Genomic DNA, 22,091 nt, shown 5'->3' with positions numbered 1-22,091 from the left:
CATGTTCATCCTAATCTGTGTAAACAGAGCGTTTTGCTGTGGTGTTAATGCACCGGATCGGAGTTGCTGGCTTATAGCATTCAAATTTGATGCTGGATTCAGATTCATTGGGTTCTGGCCCATATTACCGATGCCAGGAACAGACATTGATGATGAGATTCCGGTTCCGCCAATCCCTCTTCCTGCCATATTCAGTTGGTTGCCTAAAGCTCCGAGCCCAGCAATACTGTTTCCCATGCTTCCCATACCCATACCCATACCCATGCCTACACCTGATCCTAGCCCCATCATAAACTTCTTCTGCATTGCTGCCTGTTGCTGCTGTAACATCTGCAGTTGGAGAGGCGAATACTTGTTGGCCATCTGACCACCCGGTTGCATACCAGAGCTCTGGCTCATCGAGTTGATGGCTGATAGCGGATTTGTAGGCAGTATCATGGATGGTCTCTGCATTTGTGGATGCTGTTGCTGTGTAAACATGGACTGTTGATTTTTCTGCTGCGATTGTGATGACAGTAACGCTGATTGTTGTGGGTCAAGCTGTTGTGGTTGCATAGGCATGGAGACACCAGACAGTAGTCCTTGAGACATTTGCAAGGCTTGAGAATTTGGTGGAGGAAGCATCCTTGCATTTCCAAGAATATTCTGGGTTGAGTTAATAGGTGCACTTCCAGCATTCCCCTGTTTCGATGCCTCACCAGACGCTTGTCCTGCAACTGCATCTCCATACTGTTGCCCATCGTTTGCAGAGTAACCTCTTGGATAACCACCTGCAGAATTTGGTTGGCTGTTGACTGGACCAGCATCCCCATGATTTGGCTTTGCCAGAATATGTTCTTCCATCATGTATCCTTCACCGGCCATCTGCATAAACATATAAAGTAATATGTAAGTAGCCATAGAACCAAGAAGTTGATATAATCAATTCAGGAATCGAGAAGTACCAGTATTTTAAATTGAGCAGCGAGTAGATCGGCGATGTGCTGTGAGAAGGAGACGAATTAGCAAGTCAGCATAAATTCCAGAAAAATAAGTGGTGCATATAATAATCTATCATCCATTGTCCACCCCCTTTCCAGCGCAGTGGACGAGAAGGAAAAACAAGCAGAAGCAACTAACAAGAGAGAAGTATCCATACATCAACTAACCATATTCATAATTACATAAAGCATTCACAACAGAGACATATAGAACATGACCCAGCAACCAATAAACATTACTGAATGTGAAGTCAGCATTACATTGAATGTTAGTGCATGCAAGTTGAAGAGATATTACTGATCAAAATAGAATACAGGGGCGAGTACGATAATTGTCAAATTTTCTGTAAACTTACTGTATTGGGCAACGCTAAGAAATTATCTTCAGGCAAAGAAACATCACCATCATCTATGTCCCCTTGATACCATGCGACTGTCCCATCGACGGGCTTCTCTGACATAACCAGTTTTGTTCGTATTTTAGGGACGTACGAAGAGACAGTGCCTGAAATGATACTAGAGTCAGAGTCAATCACATAGAGAAATACACCAATCGACAGATATCTAATTAAAACAGAAAACAGACCTTGCATCACACGTTCCATCCGAGCAAAGTTCATGACTCTTTTCTTGCATGTATTCATACTCCCACCAAAAATAGATTTTGATAATGCTTTGTCCTCATCTTTGAAGTCCTCTTCATTAGACAGGTTTGATAAACAAACCGCCAGGGACTGTTTAGCATACACACGAGGTCTTCGAGAGTACTCATCCACCTTATGCTTTTTGCAGTTTAGTTGGTACCTAAAAATGGAGCAAGAAACTGGATCAAACAACAGATAAAGATTATGAAATACTGCATCAAAACATGTCCATGCACCAACCAACATTATTTCTTTGCACAAATGCAATGAGATAAGAGTGGGACAATTCCAACAATGCTCTAGTGTAAAGCCAAAATCAGAATAAGGAGAAGTATCACATGTGTCAAAGTAAAAATCATTATTAAAAAAATGAATATGATGCGAAGTTAAAACAGACTACTTAAAATTCATACCTTGCAGCAACTCGTTCAATCTTTGAAAATCTATCAAGGATTGCGTGATCGCCCAAAGTTTGGGGTCCCACTGCAGGGCTCCTAGCATTAACTGGGACACTCACTGTATTGACACTAACAGGAGAACCAACAGTGCTCATAACTTGCGTCTTAGGAAGAGAATTTGTCCTCCGTTTTGCAGCCATTTGGGCTTGGTGTTGTCTTTGCTGCATAGCATCATTAGCACTAGAACCCACTGACTGAGTAGCAGGAATCGAAGTGACAGCCTTGTCCTTCTGAGCTGCTGCAACTGCTCCATAGTGATTCCCCATTGAACCACCAGAAAACTCACCAGACTTCGATGAAAGTGGGGACTGTGGTGGAGCACCTGCCGATAAACGAGGACTTTGAGCCGATATTCTTCTACTAAATTGTTCTTCCTTTCTTGGGTCTTTTTCAATCTGCTGGCCAGGATTAACATTCCATGATGTTTGAGGGAAATTTGATCTCATGAATGCATTATGGGGCATCCTTGACTGAATACGCGGATCCAATTCATTTGCATCACTTCCCACACCCGACATATTGTTTCTCATGCTACCATCAATTTTACCAGTCTCAAATGGCTCCTCTTTTGAAGTGTATCGCATAGCCCCCTGTTGTGAAGCTGGGAATTGACTGGGACCACCTTCCTGATTCATAACCCCTTCAATTTGCTGTGGTGAAAACCTCTGAATACCTGTATTTGGATACTGAATACTTCTGCCTAGCATATCTTGCTGTTGTAGAAGCGCATTTTTCCAACTCGTATCGGTTCCATGAAGGCCATCCATGCGTTGCCCTAGTTGTTGATGTGGAACCCCATCAGGACCCATATGTGAAACCCTTGTCCGTTTGTTCAAACCAGGCATAGATGACATTTGTCCTTCTTGACTTTCCCTCTTTCTATGAAAAGATGTATTGGGGTTCATACTATCAGAGCCATAAGACATCATCGCATCCAGTCCTCCAGGTGATACTCCAGAGACACTGACAGAATTTGATCCTTGATCCTGCATGTTTCTTATATTTCCAGTTCCCAGGTACCTTTGTTGCTGAGGTGGTATCAAGGCCATAGAGGAATTTGGCGCATCTTGCAATGTCTGAGTTCTTAAACCCGCCAGCATATTGGTAGCAGGATTTTGAATAGCCTGATTGTTATGGGGTTGCTGCATTATCAACTGCCCCGGCATACATCCTCGCTCTGAACTTTCAGGAAGCCGATCAATGCAAACCTTTTTGCCATGAATCTTGTTCTGAGACATGACTGTGACTTCTGTCATTTGCCTTAATCTCTTTTTCCGCAAAGTAGAAAGAGACAAATCGAGCTACGGGGTAGAAAAAAAACTTTTAGACATTATACAAGCAACTGATAAGAGAAACACGAGAAGTTGTTTTAATGGATATTACCTTAGCAGAGACAGTGTTCTTACTCAGCCTATCAAGTCTGGGTACAGGTTCCAGACAGAGTTCAGGTTGTAGGGCTTTTAATATCCTGGACTCCACTTCCTGTAGTTGATGTAAGGATCAGTACAGAAGATAATGGTTTCAGTGTTATGTCGTATAATCCAAGAGGTACCGTGATTACCATGAGATCACCATATGTCCATGAGTTGTCTGACATTGATGGAATATCTTTGACCACATTCTCAAGTGACATCTTAAGGCGCAATTTATTCACCACAGGAGAGACTTGATCTGACGGATGCTTCCGATAGTCATGCACCTACAATAGTACATATGTACCAAAAGTGAAAAGAAAACATGATGTAAGATGATACTTGAGCAGTCACTTATAGGAATGATAAAGACTAGGCTGTTTTAAGTTTACTTCTGGTTCGAATTACACCAATGAGTTTCAGAAACAATTAAAAACACCTATAAATGAGTTCGGTAGTTGAACTCCCGTGCAATTGTTACATGATTAGTGTAGAAATTTTGTTCAAGTAAAGTTATAGAGATTGCTTGAAATATTTGAATAAGTTTGAACTGTTTTCAAAAACTTATGGAAGGCAATACAGTAACAAGAATTATGGTAATAACAACTACTTCTCGAGGGGCTTAGGAATTTTTGTCCTAGTTATTTTTACTAGATGGCAGGTCAAGGAAGGCTTTATCCAAATAAATTACTGCAGATAACTAACCTCACAGATAACCACCCCGTCCACAAATTTGCAAGGTATATCTTCCAAAATGTCCCTAGGAAGTCTGCCTGCCTCAATTGCCTATAACGTATCCAGAACAATAAAAAGACATTTTCAGTGGAATGATACCTCAAAAATGAATTAACGAAATTCGAACAAGTAGGAATAAGTGGGGTTGAACAAGTGAAAGAAACAAACATCATCTTTACATCTACTCAATCTAAGTACTGTAAATTCATTCACCAAAACTTTGATTACATGTTCGAATCTCGTATAAAATAACACAGTTCTTGTAAGTTATTTTCCGTGTAATGCGAAATATTTACCGAAAGTAGACTCTCTGCTGCCCTATCATACGGTTGTAAGACCTTTGGAACATCTCGAAAGGATGTCTGTTGCACAGCCTGGTTCTTCAAAAATTAAAAACTGTTAGATGTGTAAGGTTTAAAATCAAATACAAGAAACTACAAGATAATTCTCAGTACATAAAGTTCTACTACATACCTCAGAAGGTTTTCCTAAAGAGTACCCATTTGGATAGAGGCTCAATGTGAAGGAAACTTCATGCTCTGCGGAGAAAGCAAATGAACTCAATATAACATAGCTCGAACTTTGCAAAAAAACATGAGGCGTCGAATTGGTTGAGATGCTAACCTGGAGATATATCAGGCAAAGGTGACTTCGAAAACACATCACCAGCATTGCTTTCATCAATGGCCTGAATCAAACATAATAAATTCGATAATCTATACATAAGTGTTCCAAAACAAGTGACATTTTAATTAAATGAAATCAACTTATTCCTCGATTCATCATTCACAATGATATCTAACAACACAATTTCAACTTCCAAATTAGAGTTATAATTATTCAGTGCTAAAATTTTTTACCTTTGTTTTCCCAGGGAGAACGATTGCTTTCGAATTCAGCTCTTGTGGAGAATCAGGAGTAGCCGATTCAGTAGAAATCTTAGGCCGGAACTTTCTACCAACCTTGGATATCTTAAACGAGACACCCATGCCGAACTCTCTCCGTAGATCAAGCTCAACCCAGTCTGGGGTACTACTACACTAATACAACAGCCAAAAAGAATGATACGAAAATGAGCAGAGACCATAAAATTGAAGATAATCTAATCACATACAGTAAGAAATTGAAACCTTATGAGCTCGTTCCAGAGAAGATCATCCAAACACGATCTCCAATTGCGTTTGAAATCGGATAAATTGAAAACAGAGAACAAGCAATCGTAAGGTATCTCTAAGGATCGAGCAACGGAGAATTCACAAACACAGGTGGGGAATTTTGTTTTTGGATGAGATGAGATCGAAGAGATGATGATATGTTTTAGGGCTCTTCGTTCTCCCTAACTCAAAGTTAGCAAGAAAATAGAAATTATCATTTTTGCTGGCGAGTTTGTGATGTTGTGGTACACTTGGATTTCGGTTTAATACAAACCGGATAATTAAACCGTTGGTTGAGTTCGATTTTATTTTAAACCAGAGGTTAATGATATATGTGAGGGGTAAAATTGACTTTTACGCAATTAGGGTTTTGCGAATACCCTCTACCATTATAAGCGCTACCAGTTTCGACGCCTCTCTCTCTTTTGTGTGTGATTTACAAAGCTAAAGCTTATCTGCGGCGATTTAAGGTCCCGGAGAAGAAGAGAGATAAGAAAATGGCGACTAATGGATCTGCTAGTTCAGCTCAACTCTCCCAGAGGGAAGCTGACATCAGGATGATGTGTGCCGCTGAGGTTCATCTCGGTACCAAGAATTGCAATTACCAGATGGAGCGTTACGTCTTCAAGAGACGCAACGACGGTATATTTCTGTTTTCCTTCATTCTCGTGTTTTATATATGCAAATCTGTACTATACGTTATGTAGATGATCTGAGTATTGAGTTTCTCTATAGTATGTTTATGTCACTTTTGATGTTGTTCTCGCTTTGTTTATGATCTTCCTTGGTTTTGGATTTATTGGCCGTTCTAGTTTTTTTTCACTGTTTTATGTCCGAAATAGAGATTAACACGACGGATCTAAACGGTGGCTCACTTGAAATGCTCGAACCTTGAGACTAGCGAGTGCTGTTCATCACTCGCTCTTCTCTGCAATTTATAAATAACATACAAAAGTCGTTTTGTTGTGTCTTCTCTGGTGTTGTTCTTTATGGAAGTGTTTTTTTAGTGTATGATGAAGAAATGAGCCAAGTGTTCTGGTTTCGTTTGGTTTAATTTTAGATTTTTGCTTGTGGACTAGATATTTAACCTAGTCAGAGCTGTTTTTGGTTTGAAGTGGTGTTAGAGATTGTTTGGGTGCTATGTTCTGTTTCTTTTGGTTAAATCTGCACTGCGACATGATATAGGATGTAACTTAGTTGTTTTTGATTATTGTCTTTCTCAGGTATTTACATCTTCAACCTTGGCAAAACATGGGAGAAGCTCATGATGGCTGCTCGTGTTATTGTTGCCATTGAAAACCCACAGGACATCATTGTTCAGTCTGCTAGGCCCTATGGTCAGAGAGCTGTCCTGAAGTTTGCTCAATACACTGGAGCCAATGCCATTGCTGGAAGGCACACTCCTGGTACCTTCACCAATCAGATGCAAACTTCCTTCAGTGAACCCAGGCTCTTGATTCTTACCGACCCAAGAACTGACCACCAGGTAAACTCTTATTTGCTGATTGATTCTTTTTCTTAATAACAAGTGTTGGTTTATTGATTTTGATTCATTTCTTGTGTTGCAGCCAATCAAGGAAGGTGCTTTGGGAAACATTCCCATCATTGCTTTCTGTGACACAGACTCTCCAATGAGATTTGTTGACATTGGTATCCCTGCCAACAACAAGGGAAAGCACAGCATTGGGTGTCTTTTCTGGCTTCTTGCTCGCATGGTCCTTCAGATGCGTGGAACCATTCAACGTGGACAGAAGTGGGATGTCATGGTAAGAGGATTACTATCATCTTTGGATCTCTCTGTGTTCTGACAGTCGAGAACAGTTCATTTAAAACTTTGCATGTTTGTACAGGTTGACCTGTTCTTTTACAGGGAGCCTGAGGAGACTAAGCCAGAGGATGAAGATGAAGCTGCCCCTCCCACCGACTTTGGACTTCCTCCTGCTGATTACGGAATGGCTGGTGGAGACCAATGGACCACTGCTCAGATACCTGATGGTGCATGGCCAGGAGAAGCTCAGGCTCCAATCGCTGCCGCACCTGCTGCTGCTTCGTGGAGTGATTCTGCTGGTGAGTTTTTGACAAGATATAACAAGAAACCCTATTCTTGATCTCATATCAAGCAATCTTGATTTTTAATGCTTTCTTATTGTGTTTTATTTTTGCTGTTCCAGTTGCTCCAGCAGCTGAGGGAGGATGGGATGCTGCCGCGCCACCCACAGGTGCTCCATCTGCTAGTTGGGACTGAAGTGGATAGCCTTTACTCTATGGTTTAAGGGTTATAGACATGCTTTTTTGTTACTTTGGGATTGAAGAGTTATCGAACCGTAACTGTTTTTCTTCTCACTTGTTTCTCTTAAGACAATTAGATTATTTTGTTTTGCACTTTTTTTTTTGTTTTGAATCAAAAAAATTTCTACTATATTATCCCTTGAGGCTTTATCACAAATATGAATTGATATTGTGGTTCTTCACAACAATTCTTTCTACATCATGATTATAAAACTGAAACTCAGGATTTGCAAGACACTAAGACAGAATTAAAATGACAAAGTGGCTTTTTTTTTTTAATTGATATATTGACAGTAGGAAAGAACGATAATTCAATCTAAAGCTAGTAGTGTGCAACACTCTTACAAAACAAGAACTCATGTCTTTTGTACATCGTTCAGGACCAAAGATCAATGTTATTGTCTCCATCAAAGAGACTGACTACTCAACGATGTTAAGGAATCACAATTTCCCTCTATAAACGGAATCTGCGAGAAACACTCTGTCTGGTTCTCGAAAGCTAGAAGCTCTTCCGAAAGCAGAGCAGCATTAACGTTGCCTTCTTCTTCACCATCATTTAGTTCCTGTTTTTTCTTCGCATCGCCCATGATGACATCTCGGAGCCACTGTGTATCGATCAGAAGTGTATCAGCATTATTCTCATCCCACAAGAAATCAACATGGCTACTACTAGGCACTGAGCTAGCCACCGCCAATCCAATATCAGCCTCATGATTCTTCTTCTCTTGTATCAGTTGCACAGTCTTAGCCTCAACTATGCGCTTCTTAGAAGGCTCGTTTGGGAAATTGAGCTTAGCTTTGGCTCCTCGGATTCTCTTAGCTTCAAGATCATAAGCTCTAGCAGCGTCTTCAGCTGTATTGAAAGTCCCGAGCCAAACTCGAACTCCTTTGGTTGGATCACGTATCTCAGCCGCCCATCTCCCCCAAGGTCTTCTCCTGATTCCTCTGTATCGACTACTCTGTTTCTTCGTCCCATCTAACGCTGAGCCTATCAATGGATAATAAAGTTCACAGCATTTGAGACATATTGAACAACCAACCAAGCTAAGAACAAAACAAAACCACAGAAGAAAATAAAGAATCAAAACTCACCTGATGATGCACGTTTACGAGTTGAAGAGAAGTCCGACTCGAATTCTTCAAAATCTCCGTTGAAATCGTCGATTGAGCAATCAAAGACAGCCTTACTTGTCCAAGAAGACTTCTTACCTCTCCCAATCTTCTCTTGATCGAACTCCGACGACGGCGTTATGTAATCGGAAATTACAGCTCCTCCACACATTTTTGGTGTAAATCAGTAAATAGTAAGTACTAAAAAAAGTTTTGGGGTTAAAAGTACGATTTGTTGCTTTGTGTGTTTCTCATTGTTGCTTTGTATCGTAGCAGCACTCTTTATATGCCAAAAAAAAAAAAGACTACGCGTGATGACAATTGGGACAAGTGGATATTAGTTAATTTTAAATTTTACCGTTTTTTTGCCTGTTGCTCTTAAAGCATAGGTTAACTTTATAATTACAGTACGCCGTTCTGCACTTAGCGGAATTGATGAATACTATAATAACTCAGATTATTAAAATTTATTATTCGATCTTATCTCTCTTCGTTTTTGCCTTGGATGTAAATCCAGTCTTATCTTTTAATCAGATCTTTTACATTAATGAATCGTATATTTGAACTTCTTTTTTTTCGTCACTGTATATTTTGAGTTTTAATGATGGTGATTTTTTTTTTCTTTCTTAAATCTAATTTAATGCGCCCTACCTAGTTTTATGGCCAATCGCATAATATCATAGATTTTCAATCTTACCGATAATGTTAATTATAAAGGTGAATAAAGGATTAATTTGAAGATTAAGTAAATTACTATAATTTTTTTCTTTTAATTCACCATTTTTAAAATATATTTTCCTTCTTACATTCCAATTGTAATGATTCAAAACTTTTCAAATTTTTGGAAAAAAAACAAATAAACAAACCACAGTCCTTTCTTTACATCATGTCATTAATCTAAGACATCTATAATCACATTCATTTATTTTGTTTAGTTCATTTAAATTCCGTATTTTTTTTTTTCAAAAAACAGAGACCGTATATATATATAGTAGTCATTCACCAAATGGTCTAGTAACTTGTAACAGTTTCATATTGAAGAACAAGTCTTTGGGATGTTGGTTAACCAATGTGTTTAGTGGTTATTATTGCGTGATTAGGTAAATACCTTTATGAAATAACCTTAATGAACACAATATTTATGTACAGCTAGCTGTTGACAACAATTTGATACTCCCTCTGTATCAGAATACTTGATGTTCTAGAATTTTTTCTTGTATCACAAAGGATGATTTTCTGTATACTTTTATCAATTAATACTAAGAAATTACAAATTTCAAAAATCATTAAATGAGAATTTAAAAATTTGATGAAATACTATTAGTTAATAATTATAAAAATATGTTATTATAAATGAAGAATACATTTATTGCTAAACATTAAATGTTTTTCTTAATTCATGTAAAAATTCTAGAACATCAAGTATTATGATACAGAGGGAGTATAAATTTAACAAAAAAAGTTAATTAATTATAGTAATTGTTAATCCAAGTTGTGTTAAACTATCAAAAGGGGTACGGCTTTCAATTTCGAAACCATAAGTAGTCTCTAATACTGACTAACTAACCCATGGTTTTCTCCACTACGCATTTTATAAATCTAAATTAATCTATCGACCAAACTTTGAATCTTTGTCAAGAGGCTAATTAATCCGCTATGGTTCGTTGAGTGGTTAATTAAAGACTAATTGATATATTAAATGGAAAAATAAAATAATTTAAATTAAATTAAATATTCACTATGGCAACTTACGACCCAAGAAAATGGGATTTTATACGTATCATTTCATATAGCCAATGTTTTCTTTGAGAATCGATATGCATATATTTAATTTGACCAATATATATATTAGCATATCATAATTATTCATTCGGTTAATTAACAAAAAGGGTAAAATAGAAAGGATCAAGTATATCTCGTAAATTTGGGAAATAATATCACGAAACTTAGGTTAAAAAAAGTTAATGTTAATTTTAATGGAATCATTCCAAAAATAAAGTTAACTTATTGAGGCGCATTTAATACCACAATTAGCATATATTATGATGATACAAAAATTCCATATTTGATCGAAAACTATGTATATAAATATAAATCCGAATCTTTCTCTCAAAGAAAGCTTTGTCAAACTCATAATCATCATCTTTTCATTCTTGTCTCCAATATGGAGGATGTTGGAGAAGCTTCAACTATCACTTGCTTACCTCCCGCGAAACAAAAGCCCCTTCGAAACCCTAACTTGCTTGCCAACCAAAAAAAAGAGACTACACCAAAAAAGCCTCGAACCACCAAAGGTCGACAAAAGATAGAGATCAAGGAGATCGAAGTTGAGAACCGAAGGCAAGTGACGTTTTCGAAACGCAGAACCGGTCTTTTCAAAAAAGCCGCCGAGTTAAGCGTTCTCTGCGGCGCACAGATTGGTATCATAACGTTTTCACGCTGCGATAGGATCTACTCGTTTGGTAACGTGGACACACTCGTCGATAAATACATTCGCAAGACTCCGGTGATGCTGAGGACGAACCCCGGAGGTAACGTGGCAGCAGGAGGTGAGAATAACGACGGTTTGATGTGGTGGGAGAGAGCGGTGGAGAGTGTACCGGAGGAGGATATGGAAGAGTACAAGATGGCGTTGGGTGTGTTAAGGGAAAATCTACTGACGAGGATCTCCCAGATGGGTAATGATCGGACGGTTGAGAATCTTCCGGCGTTTCCAAATGAGATGGCTATGGCTGACTGGAAACTGACTAATGAAAACCTGATGGCTAGTAACGATCGAGGAGGTTATCTAGGTAACGATGCTGGTTTGGATCTTGCGGTTCCATTTATGTCTCCAAAACCTAGACAGTGAAGTGTTTTCTTTAATTTATTATTACACTTTTGGTTTATTTACATATAAATATAGGTTGATTTTAAATTCGATTATCTAAATTAACTTATGCTTTCAAGTTTTTAGATTGAAAAAAAAAAATATTGTGTTCGGACATTGACTCCATATATTTTTTATACATATATGGAGTTAATTTATTAATAATTATGATACTGGGGTTTTTTTGGCTAGCCAGTTTCTTTGTTTTTTTTTTTTTCCCCCGTTAATGTCGTATTTTATCCAACAAGAATCTTTGCTCACAAAAAATGGTATTGTAATACTCTCTCCAACAATTGGCTTGAATTGAGGTAAGCTTGTCTCTAATTCACCTGTCGATGGTTGTAATTTGTAACAATTCGAGATTGAGGATCGGTAACTGCCCATGGAGATGATGTAACTGTGCTTTGTTAGAACTGAACAAATTCCACATACGGACAAGTCGTAATCAAAAATCATGTAGTCAATAATTGGAATACGAGGACAAAGGATGAGTCTCTAGTAGGAAAATGTAAGAAGTGGTACTTTCACAGTTGATATAGATTTTAAAGTTAACATTGTCACCGGAGAACGTGCCAAATGGCCGATTAGATGACATAAAATGAGACAAGTCAATATATGTCGATAACCCGGATGAATCGAATCGATCAGAAAACTGACTCAAAGACCGAAGTAAGGTTTTCACGGATCAAAAACATCAACATTGAAGATCTTTGAAGGATCAACACTGAAAATTTCCACTTTCAGAAACAAACTTAATAAAGAGTTAATTATTAATTAAGGAGTTGAAATTAGAGATAGAGTTGAATAAGCTCATCGCTAACTACAGAGGGAGAGAGAACACCAAGGTCCGTGAATAGGAGTGTTAGGTATTGAGGCGGAGTATAGTCTCGAGCCGACCTCTCTACTTCCACCTTTGTTGGAATCTTTAAGCCAAACTCAATTGGTCTCAGCGCTGGTGCCATGTCCTTTTGGTCTAATGGGTAAAGCCTAGCAAACTGCAAATACACAACTTTGTATCATTAACCACACTCTCTCTATCTCTTGGATCTTATAAAACCGTTTCAGTTACCTTGTAACTCTCGGCAGCGACATAGACAGGTTTGTTCATACTGTGAGCCACGAGTGCGATTTGGTATGTCCCCATCATGTTGATAATACCACCACTTTCTACAACTCCATCTGCCCCAACAAACACCATGTCTACTTCATCCATGCTATACGCTACAGCTGAATCAAGCAGTAGCTTCACTGGGATATCAAGCTTCGATAACTCACTCGATAACAAAACTCCAGTTCCATCCGGCCTTCCCTCTGTCAATTTATTCATTAAAAGGGTGCAGAGAGAGGCTACTAAATACTACTAAGTCAAGATTATGTAGATCACAAGAAACAAAATGTCTCGTTAAGCAGATACAACTCAAGTTCCAATATCTAAAGCTTGTTGTTAAAATGAAAAAGGATGATTTGGAAAAGAGAACGAACCTGTGCAGAGAACTCGAAAGAGCTTGTTGTTTTGAGCAGCAGTCTTAAGTATTTCCAGAACAACTCTAGAGAGTCCATGAACCAAAATGGTACAACCATCAAATATAAAATCTTGACTAAGCATTGCTATAATCCTACGAGCCTGCACAATGTAGTTGGAATCCTCTTTATAAATATCCCCTCTTCTATCACAAATGCCTTTTGATCTATCAACTCCATCTATATAGATAAAGGAAGTACCTTGCAAGATATTTCCCCAAATTTCTCAGCACGTTCAAGAAGACGAGACTTAGCTGAATTGAAATCTTCGTATTCTAACGCAGACGTTCTCGTAACGTATCTGATGAACAAATCGCATCCAGCAGTCAAAGAGATTGAAGTTGTGTCCCATGACTGCCCAAAAAATTGAAACTTTTCTCAATCAAGAATCAAGAATCAATAATCACTAATCACTAATCACTAATCACTAATCACTAATCACTAATCACTAATCACTAATCACTAATCACTAATCAAGAATCAAGAATGAAATTGCAAATATTTCACCTTGAGAGTATCAGAGGCCTTTGTGAGCTCAATCTCAAGCTCCATCATAGTAGTAGCTTCGCTGGCACGAATAACAGCAGCAAGAGCTCTAATAGCCGCGACGGCCTCAGCCAGATCCGGTTGTTTTCTCCAGCTATTGAACTCTTCAATTACATTAAATGACTTCTCGTTCCCGAGCTCAGTGAGGGATGAGACAGGATGTTCATCGCCAGAGTCAGAGACGCCGCCCACGGCGGCTTGAGCTTGGGATAGCCATTCGCTTGTAATGACACCGTGATGCGCCGCGCGGGTTTGGTAATAAGCGGAAATGGAATCAGGGTTTTGAATGGGGGCTCGTGTTGTATCGGCGGCCATTGGAGGTGAAGTCGAGGTTCGATCGAGAATGAACGACGGTGTTCTTCGCCACATTGATTTTTTTTTGCCTCTGAGAAAATTCAGAAAAAATGATTAAAAAAAAAATTGAAGATAATAATATTCAGTTCTTATGTCAGGTAGCCTTATTATGAATACAAGGCCCATTAATAATAAGCCCACTTCTTATTGTTTGTTAAATTGTTGTTAACAAATGATTAAATAAAAAAATCAGTTTACTTAATAAAATATATATAAATGGAAAAATTAGGCTAAGAATAATTTTTTTAAAAATCGTAAAAAATAATAATCAATTTTAATTAATTTTAATTTTCCTTCGCATTGGCTCATATGAGCTAATCTTTTGTTGACAAAAAAAATTAATTAATTTTCATATCTTAAAATTAAATTGTCTGATCACAATCGCCTGATCAAAGCATAGCTTAATCTTTTTTTTTAATTACTCAAACTGATTACACTTTTCTTAAAAGTTCTTGTAAGTTCATCTTCCATGATAAGGTTTCTCTAGTCACGGAACTCGTCCATGAAGCTCTTGTGGAACGCTGTGAGACGTTCCACTATCGCTGGAATCTTGTCTTCTTGCGGAAGTATTGTGCATCTAAAGTGCCATGTTCCAGGAACCTAAACCACAGTGAATCGAAAACACACAGATTCAAGTTATATATCCTTTTGAAAAAAACATTAGAAGTTTCTCATTTGTGAAAGTTAGGTTAATTTATTTTTTTACCTGTCCAAAGCCAGAACCAGGGACTACAACTACACCAGTAGCATTGAGAAGGCGTTTGCAGTAGAACGCATCTGGTGCAGTTTTTTCGGCTTCAGCAGCTTCAATCGCCTTTTGAGGAAGATTAATTCGTGGGAAGAGATACATTGCTCCTTCAGCTCTGTTACATGTAACGCCTTCTAAGTTGTTAAGAGCCTCTTCCAAAGTCTGCACATTCATTATCAAAGCTTATGAAAAGTTATACAAGAGACTGAAAATTTTCTTTAGAGGGTGGTACTGTAATGAATCTTTCAACTCACCTTTGCACGTTTAGCCATGGATGAGAGAATTCCATCTCTTTCTACCATGTACGAGTCATATGAGTCATCACCAGGCTGATCAAATATGAAAAAGACTGATTAGTCATTTTATCTGTTGCAAGAATTGGCGAAAAACGATTAGAGATAACTAGAGATGTTATTTACCTTGGGTGGGCTCATGACAAGGCTAGCAAGAATTTGACCAGAGATGTTAGAACACAGATTCACAGAAGCCATTTTGTATATCTGTTCTCTTACATCAGATGTGAATCCGGTAACCTCCATGTAACCTCCTCTTTTCCCACATTCTCCATAGTATCCTGTCAACAGAATAAGATATAAGCCATCAAATGAAAAGCATTGAACAAATAAATAAGGTTGTTCATTTACCTTTAGAGACTGATTGGAACGAGACTAAGGACATATCTTGTTCGCCATAGCCCAAAGACCGAGCAACTTTCTTGAAAGAATGGAACTTTTTGTCAGGGACGTAAACATTTTCTTGGTAGACCTCGTCAGCTAATAGAACTAAACCCTCTTCCTTGCAGAAATTAACAATGTCACGCTGGTTTTCTTCCGCAAGAACCTTAACCAAATTCATGAGATAATGTTACAGTTACATAATAAGTGCTTAAATTTGTCAGTCAAAGTCTTGAAGATATGGTTTTACCTGCCCAGTTGGGTTACCAGGGTTTATGACAACCAAGGCTCTTACAGTGATGCCCTTCGACTTAGCTTCCTCCAGTTGCTTCTTAAGGTCAGATATTTCCAGTCCCCATCCTGTTGCTTCATCTAAATAGTATGGGACCTAAGCAGAAAAAATGACCATCAGAAGAATGAAAAAAAATGATCAAACAAAAAAACAACAAACTCCGTAATGATAAAATGAACATACCAAAGATCCACCATGGAGGGCAATTGAAGCAGAGTACAATGGATACTGAGGAATAGGACAGAGGATACCATCTTTCTCTGAGCTTAAGAGAAGTTGCATCATCATGTGAACCTATAAAGCGAAGAGAGAAAAAACAAATTCACTTAGCATGATCCTCTAAGAGGACTTGCTATACTTGTATGAGAAAATGTTTATGTTTTGACTGTTACCGCTGGACTTGCACCATCAGTCAAGAAAATATCATTTGGATCAGCAGGGAAACCATCACGAGCTTCGATTCCAGCTGCAATAATGTCACGTAATCCCTTGATACCCTGGGGAAGAAGAAAATGGAATCATTTATCAACATAAGGTTGGTCATCTAAATATAGTGTTAAGGACTTTTAAATTAGATCCTGATGACTAACCTGGCTGTGACTGTAAGCACCAGTTGCTCTTCCAGGAATTTGATCCAGAATCTTCCATGCTCGGTCAATTGAATCAGTACTAAAAATCAAATGGGAAGCAATCTTAAACCATATAAGCAATAGAGCGTACAAGTCTTAAAAGCGAAAGTATAACATGGATAACCTCAGGATCAACGTTCAATACCTGAACAAACCATGTGTTTCAGTCTCATCCAAAAGGCTTGAATGATCACACAAGGCAAGAACCTGACACATATTGATGATCACAGAAGTTATATCTCAGGGGTGATATATGACAAACAAAAGAGCAACAAAAACATTCGCTTACCTCTCGGAAGAACCTTATAGGCAGCTGACCAAGTGATTGAGGATTTCCAATGTTGCAATAGATGATCTGTCAAAAGCAGTGAAGACTTCAAATTTTCTTTCTTGTTGGGAATTATAAAGAGTTCAAGAATATGCAACATCAACACTAAACTATCCACTCTATGAAACTCATATCGATCATAACTATACAAAGAACAAACATGTACAAGAGAACATATTTCTGCAAATAAATAACAAGATTTTACCTCATCGAAGGGATAAGCATCCTTATTAGACTTCAAGTCTTCTTGCAACTTCTGTAATATGGAAAACAAAAGCCAGACAGAAGAAGTCAATTAGCTTTAAAAAAATTCTTACAAATATTGTTTGCCATGTTATCAAACAAAGCACATGAATCTCTGACCTGAGCAATGTTGACAATTTCTCCACGAACAGCATACTCACATTTCAGAACCTGCCACCCAAAATTAAAAACCATCTCATTTAACAATAAAACTAAGTTCTCAGCATGATTGAAAGTAACACTCATAACAAAAGTAATGACAAAGAAAGTGAAAAGTATTAAGAATGTGGTGACATTTCGGTGAAAACAAGATTAGAATTTTGATTAGCAGAGATTTGATGGAAAAAGTTACAATTTTTTGAAAATTTTGGAAAAGAGGATTCTGCAAAGAAACATAAATCCTCACGAAGATTGACCTAAGCAGAAGCATAGCTCAGACGGCTGTAATAAAGCAAAGCTTGTCGATTTCATCATTGGGAAACCCAAGGAGAAGCAAAGAGCTAACCTTTGGCGTTAAATCAGAAAACCCACACAGGAAAAATTGAAAATTTGAGCTAAACAGTAACAAATCCAGATACAATCCAAGCAAAAAAAAACCCAGAAACCCCACAAATTCAGAAAAAAGCAATCAAATAGAAGAATTAGAAAACCAACCTTGGGATTGATGGAGTCAAGAGTAACGGGAAGAGAAGAAGTGGAATCAGAAGAAGCAGCCATGTCCGAAGTAGAACTCATGAAACGAGACAGAGAAACAAGAGGAGCAGCACGAGGATAATTAGCAGAAGAAAAAGAAGGAGGAAGAAGAGAGAGAAAGCTTCGAGTTTGGTGATGTTGACGACGAGTCGTATGGTCAACAAGACCTTTTTTAGCCTGGCTAATCAAAAATCTCCGCATCTCTCTTTGATCAGCTTTATAGTACAGAACGTGCTACTCAAGTCCCAAGGTTGAACCAACTCTCTCACAGAAGGAAGAAGGGTACCAAACAATGTCCTCTAAAACCAGTGCCCTGCTGCACACAGAATTTTGCCTTGTTCTCCACGTTCAAAAATTATTTTGAAATTTTTTTTTTATATTTTTCTTCAATATATTTTGTAGGGTTTATTTATTTTAGGCGGCTAATTTTATCTGTTAAAAACCAGACTAATCCCATAAAAAGACATGTCCTTTAGCAAAAAAAAAAAAAAGGTTGTCTGAAAGATAAGTCATTTAATACTAATCACAACTAATTTGGGATAAACATATATGTTTCTACCATTATCAATTTACTGTTTGTTGATACTAAAATATTTAGAAAAAAATCTAGAATACTACATCTATTTTGAAGTACTTATCATTTAGAGAAGAATTTTAGAAATCACTATTCACCAAAAAAAAAAAAATTAGAAATCACTAATATTAAATATTGTACTATTATATATTCCCAGTATATAAGAGTTTTTGACTAAAATCACAAAGATTAAGAAACAATAATCATTTTATCATTTATAAAATTTTAACAATATCATTGATGATTTGTAACAAGATTTATATATTTCACAATCATCTAATTCTAGTCAATGCTTATTATTTTTAGATTTTGAATTTGTCAACTCCTTTTCTCCAATGAATCTTTAAAATTATGTGTTGTTAACAAAAATAGAAATTTTTTTTAGCAAGATATAAAAATTGATGATTTTGTAACGTCTACTCCATCTATTTTGTCATGTTGCAAAATTTGTCAATTCTGAAAACTAGAGTCGGGATACACGATTGGGCCCTAAAAGGGCCAGGGCCAGTAATATCGTGATCAAAACCCAATACTTGTTATATTCCATGCCACTAAATAGGTAGGAACGAGAATAATAAACCCTAGAAATCAATTGGGGACATGTCTGGTAAAATTGTTTAGGGTTTAAACAAAGTTGGCTATACGAAGTTAAATGGTTTCAGTTGGTTCCAAATCATTGCCATCGAGGAGGCACAGGACTACTGAAGAAGATAGCTTGATGGGTGAACGGCGAAAGTCTAGCAACAACAATCACAGTGATAGGAAAAAAGGAATGTTCAGAAAAGACCAGAGAGGTGGCCGTGGATTCGATGGAGATAGTAACAAGAGGAACCAATCCGGTGGTGCACCTAATGTAAAGCCAGCAGCTTCAAAGAAACAATCTGAGTTTGAACATCAGAATCAGTTTGTCAGGTAAAGGAAGATTTTTTTGAACCCCAAACGCCTTTTTTTGCTCTGTAATTTACTGAATTGGGTTTGATTTTTTTTGTAGGAAAGAGATTGATCCAGAGACTTCAAAGTATTTCTCTGAGATTGCTAATCTCTTTGATAGTAATGAAGTTGATTTAGAGGAACGTTCAGTGATATGTGGAAATGCTCTTGAAGAAACAAAAGGGAGGGAGTATGAGATTGCAACTGATTATATCATAAGTCATGTCTTGCAAACTCTGCTTGAGGGATGTGAGCTTGACCAGCTTTGCAGTTTTATACGAAATTCTGCGGAGGTGTTCCCAGCTATTGCTATGGATAGGTCTGGTTCTCATGTTGCGGAGTCGGCTCTCAAAGCCTTGGCTACTCATCTTGAAAATCCAGATGCTTATTCTGTTATTGAGGAGGCTTTGGATTCTATATGCAAGGTACTTATTCAATCTTGTGCTGGTTTCGAGAATATTGCTTCTATTTATGAAACTGGTTATTGAACTATTTCCCTTGGTTAGGTGATTGTGGATAAACCACTTGATATGTTGTGCAACTGCTATGGTTCTCATGTTCTTCGAAGGCTTCTTTGTCTTTGCAAAGGAGTCTCTTTAGATTCCCCTGAGCTTTATGGCTCAAAATCATCAAAAGCTCTGGCGAAACGTTTGAATTTGAAGACGTCTCAGTTCGATGAGAGTAATTTCGAGATCCCTCATCAAGGGTTTCCAGACATTCTCAAGTACCTTTTATCTGGGCTATTGAGTTGTAGCAGAGAGGATATGAAGTATCTTCAAGTCGATCAGTATAGCAGTTTGGTCTTACAGGTAGGTTTCATATCCCTGTTTAATCATTTGTGTTATTTTCAACCAAGTTATTTCGTATTCACTTTTATTTTAATCTTGCTCCCTGGTTCACGCTGATGCAATGATGCTAACTAATCTTCTCTTGACAGACGGCTCTCAGACTAATGGTGAAACAAGATGAGGAGTTGCTTGAAATCATTCCGCTTATTCTAGGCTGCAACTCTTCGAAGAAAAAAGAAGAAGGGTTTCATATAGATACTAATGTTGCCAAAGAAATTTTAGAGTCAATGAAGGATAATTCATTCAGTCATCTGGTGGAGGTAACTAAGTGTAACCTCTAGCGGAATTGTTTATACATATTGCCTGCGTTAGATGATGCAAAACATTATCTAGAATGGTTGCTAGTTATCTGTTTGATTCCATGTTTTAATCGTAGTGTTCAAATTTTTAGTTGCCTTTTGTAAATGCGTTTGAATGCCATTTTCAGGTGATTTTGGAAGTGGCCCCTGAAAATTTGTATAACGAAATATTCAACAAAGTTTTCAAGAACTCTTTATTTAAGCTATCAGTTGATCGATGTGCAAATTTTGTTATTCAAGCATTAATCTCCCATGCAAAAGATCAAGAGCAGGTATCTTTATCGACTCGCACTTCATTTTTTTCTTTCTGTATTTGTGTTGTTCTCTTGAAGCATGTAAACTTACATTCAAGTGATTTTGTTAACAAGATGGGTTTGATATGGGAAGAATTAGCTCCAAGATTCAAGGATCTTCTTGAGCAAGGAAAGTCAGGTGTTGTGGCTTCTCTGATAGCGGCTACCCAGAAGCTTCAGTGTCATGAACATAAGGTTTCTATGTTTTCTACATTCAGATGAAATTTATTTCTTCTCTACTTTCAAATTTTTTGTCTTATGCAATGATTTTTTTTTTAGTGTTGTGAGGCCCTTGTTGGTGCAGTATGCTCGACAAATGAATCCCGTATCTCCATTGTTCCACGGTTGCTGTTTCTTGATAGCTACTTTGGATACCAAGATAAGTCTACATGGGAGTGGGCACCTGGTGCAAAGATGCATGTCATGGGTTCTTTGATCCTTCAGGGGATTTTCAAGTTTTCTAGCGTATGTTTCCTTCTCTTGACGTGTTGACAAAAATAGTTTCAGAGGTTTTAACTACCAAGTTTGTCTGTTCATGTGCATTGACAGTAATTCCAACTTTTTGTCAATCTCACAGGATCATATACAACCATACATAACAAGCTTAACATCTATGAAAGCTGAGTATATCATTGAAACAGCAAAAGATTCCAGCGGAGCACGTGTCATCGAGGCCTTTCTTGCCTCAAATGCTGCTACAAAACAAAAACGCAGACTAATTATAAAGTATGCCTTGCTTCTTGATGTTATATGGAAATATATATATTTCAAAACCCGTAGAGTCCATACTCTAGCTTGTTTATATGATTAAATACCCAAAACTGAAGCATAGGGAGAGTCAGAGTTGTCTTTCATTCTGTTTTTTCCTGTGTTTTTTTTTTTCATTTAGTTTCTTGGGCTACTTGTCAGTTTTTTTTCAGGCAATTGTTCTTTACTTTGATGATGTTTCCTTTAACCGATTATTTCGTCGCAGGTTACGTGGACATTTTGGCGAGCTCTCATTACACACATCTGGTTCATTTACTGTTGAGAAGTGCTTCGATGCATGTAACTTGACACTTAGGGAAGCCATAGCAACTGAGCTGTTGGATGTGAGAGTTGATCTCTCGAAAGCAAAACAAGGGCCTTATCTGCTTAGGAAACTTGATATCGATGGGTAAGATATATTATTCAGAAAACTTACCTTGCTTTGTTTGACGTAAGTTGTAACACATCATGAAAACTGGTACCACCAACATAAGAATTTACATTTCAGATGAAAAGAAAAAAGTAAAAGTCCTAAGAAAATTAGTCAAAAGGTGTCGTATATGTAGCACTGATGCATGCATGTAATCTTCTGCATTTTTTAACCCATTCACTATTGATATGATGCGGAGTCATTTTGTTGTTGCAGTTATGCCAGTAGACCTGAGCAGTGGAAATCAAGACAAGAATCCAAGCAATCAACATATAACGAATTTTGTTCTGC

General features: G+C 37.6%; 7 protein-coding genes across 8 annotated transcripts in view; 3 read left to right on the top strand and 4 right to left on the bottom strand.

Annotated features, from left to right (window-relative positions):
- LOC104712843 overlaps positions 1–5,593 on the bottom strand; it is a 7,353-nt gene extending 1,760 nt beyond the window's left edge. Inside the window, exons 1-13 of one of the 2 annotated variants that reach the window (XM_010429819.1) lie at positions 5,360–5,593; positions 5,090–5,269; positions 4,854–4,917; positions 4,704–4,768; positions 4,526–4,609; positions 4,200–4,280; positions 3,644–3,781; positions 3,466–3,564; positions 2,038–3,383; positions 1,567–1,784; positions 1,337–1,485; positions 945–983; positions 261–864 (exon numbers count right to left, since the gene is read on the bottom strand). In XM_010429819.1, the coding sequence (XP_010428121.1) occupies positions 261–864; positions 945–983; positions 1,337–1,485; positions 1,567–1,784; positions 2,038–3,383; positions 3,466–3,564; positions 3,644–3,781; positions 4,200–4,280; positions 4,526–4,609; positions 4,704–4,768; positions 4,854–4,917; positions 5,090–5,218 (3,016 nt within the window). In that variant the 5' untranslated portion in view covers positions 5,219–5,269; positions 5,360–5,593. Of the gene's footprint in view, positions 1–254; positions 865–944; positions 984–1,336; positions 1,486–1,566; positions 1,785–2,037; positions 3,384–3,465; positions 3,565–3,643; positions 3,782–4,199; positions 4,281–4,525; positions 4,610–4,703; positions 4,769–4,853; positions 4,918–5,089; positions 5,270–5,359 lie in introns of both variants that reach the window. The other variant, XM_019229430.1, reaches the window with a different exon arrangement.
- Positions 5,787–7,802, top strand: LOC104712839 (40S ribosomal protein Sa-1). The gene is made up of 5 exons (XM_010429816.2): positions 5,787–6,025; positions 6,607–6,869; positions 6,952–7,149; positions 7,234–7,450; positions 7,555–7,802. Exons 1-5 carry the CDS (start codon positions 5,881–5,883, stop codon positions 7,626–7,628), a joined length of 897 nt encoding a protein of 298 aa, XP_010428118.2. The 5' UTR covers positions 5,787–5,880; the 3' UTR covers positions 7,629–7,802.
- On the bottom strand, positions 7,737–9,057 carry LOC104712841 (ethylene-responsive transcription factor ERF073-like). Its single transcript, XM_010429817.2, is given in 3 exon segments — positions 7,737–8,093; positions 8,095–8,660; positions 8,765–9,057. Coding segments are annotated over 3 exon segments (801 nt in total). The 5' UTR covers positions 8,955–9,057; the 3' UTR covers positions 7,737–8,048.
- Positions 10,947–11,633, top strand: LOC104715817 (MADS-box transcription factor 23-like). Its single transcript, XM_010433189.1, has one exon. It carries the CDS (start codon positions 10,947–10,949, stop codon positions 11,631–11,633), a length of 687 nt encoding a protein of 228 aa, XP_010431491.1.
- LOC104712837 (translation initiation factor eIF-2B subunit alpha-like) lies at positions 12,268–14,128 on the bottom strand. Its single transcript, XM_019229429.1, has 5 exons — positions 13,680–14,128; positions 13,374–13,526; positions 13,134–13,275; positions 12,721–12,962; positions 12,268–12,646 (listed from the first exon to the last, which is right to left on the bottom strand). The coding sequence occupies exons 1-5, from the start codon at positions 14,085–14,087 to the stop codon at positions 12,440–12,442; spliced, it is 1,152 nt and encodes a 383-aa protein (XP_019084974.1). The 5' UTR covers positions 14,088–14,128; the 3' UTR covers positions 12,268–12,439.
- Positions 14,411–17,880, bottom strand: LOC104712838 (alanine aminotransferase 2, mitochondrial). The gene is made up of 14 exons (XM_010429814.2): positions 17,641–17,880; positions 17,107–17,157; positions 16,949–16,999; positions 16,705–16,770; positions 16,561–16,622; positions 16,377–16,455; positions 16,179–16,283; positions 15,970–16,080; positions 15,745–15,882; positions 15,465–15,660; positions 15,240–15,394; positions 15,075–15,149; positions 14,779–14,982; positions 14,411–14,672 (listed from the first exon to the last, which is right to left on the bottom strand). Exons 1-14 carry the CDS (start codon positions 17,878–17,880, stop codon positions 14,556–14,558), a joined length of 1,650 nt encoding a protein of 549 aa, XP_010428116.1. The 3' UTR covers positions 14,411–14,555.
- Positions 18,821–22,091, top strand: part of LOC104712836 (pumilio homolog 23) — a 6,809-nt gene continuing 3,538 nt past the window's right edge. The window contains exons 1-10 of the mRNA XM_010429812.1: positions 18,821–19,165; positions 19,245–19,608; positions 19,690–19,992; positions 20,121–20,291; positions 20,459–20,602; positions 20,699–20,818; positions 20,903–21,088; positions 21,201–21,349; positions 21,597–21,779; positions 22,017–22,081. Coding sequence (XP_010428114.1) covers positions 18,906–19,165; positions 19,245–19,608; positions 19,690–19,992; positions 20,121–20,291; positions 20,459–20,602; positions 20,699–20,818; positions 20,903–21,088; positions 21,201–21,349; positions 21,597–21,779; positions 22,017–22,081 — 1,945 coding nt within the window. The 5' untranslated portion in view covers positions 18,821–18,905. The remainder of the gene's footprint in view (positions 19,166–19,244; positions 19,609–19,689; positions 19,993–20,120; positions 20,292–20,458; positions 20,603–20,698; positions 20,819–20,902; positions 21,089–21,200; positions 21,350–21,596; positions 21,780–22,016; positions 22,082–22,091) is intronic.

Source organism: Camelina sativa, chromosome 9 (assembly GCF_000633955.1).
Source record: "Camelina sativa cultivar DH55 chromosome 9, Cs, whole genome shotgun sequence".
Lineage (NCBI taxonomy): Eukaryota > Viridiplantae > Streptophyta > Magnoliopsida > Brassicales > Brassicaceae > Camelina > Camelina sativa.
The sequence above is the reverse complement of the archived record's forward strand: the minus strand, read 5'-3'. Positions and strand labels throughout refer to the sequence as shown.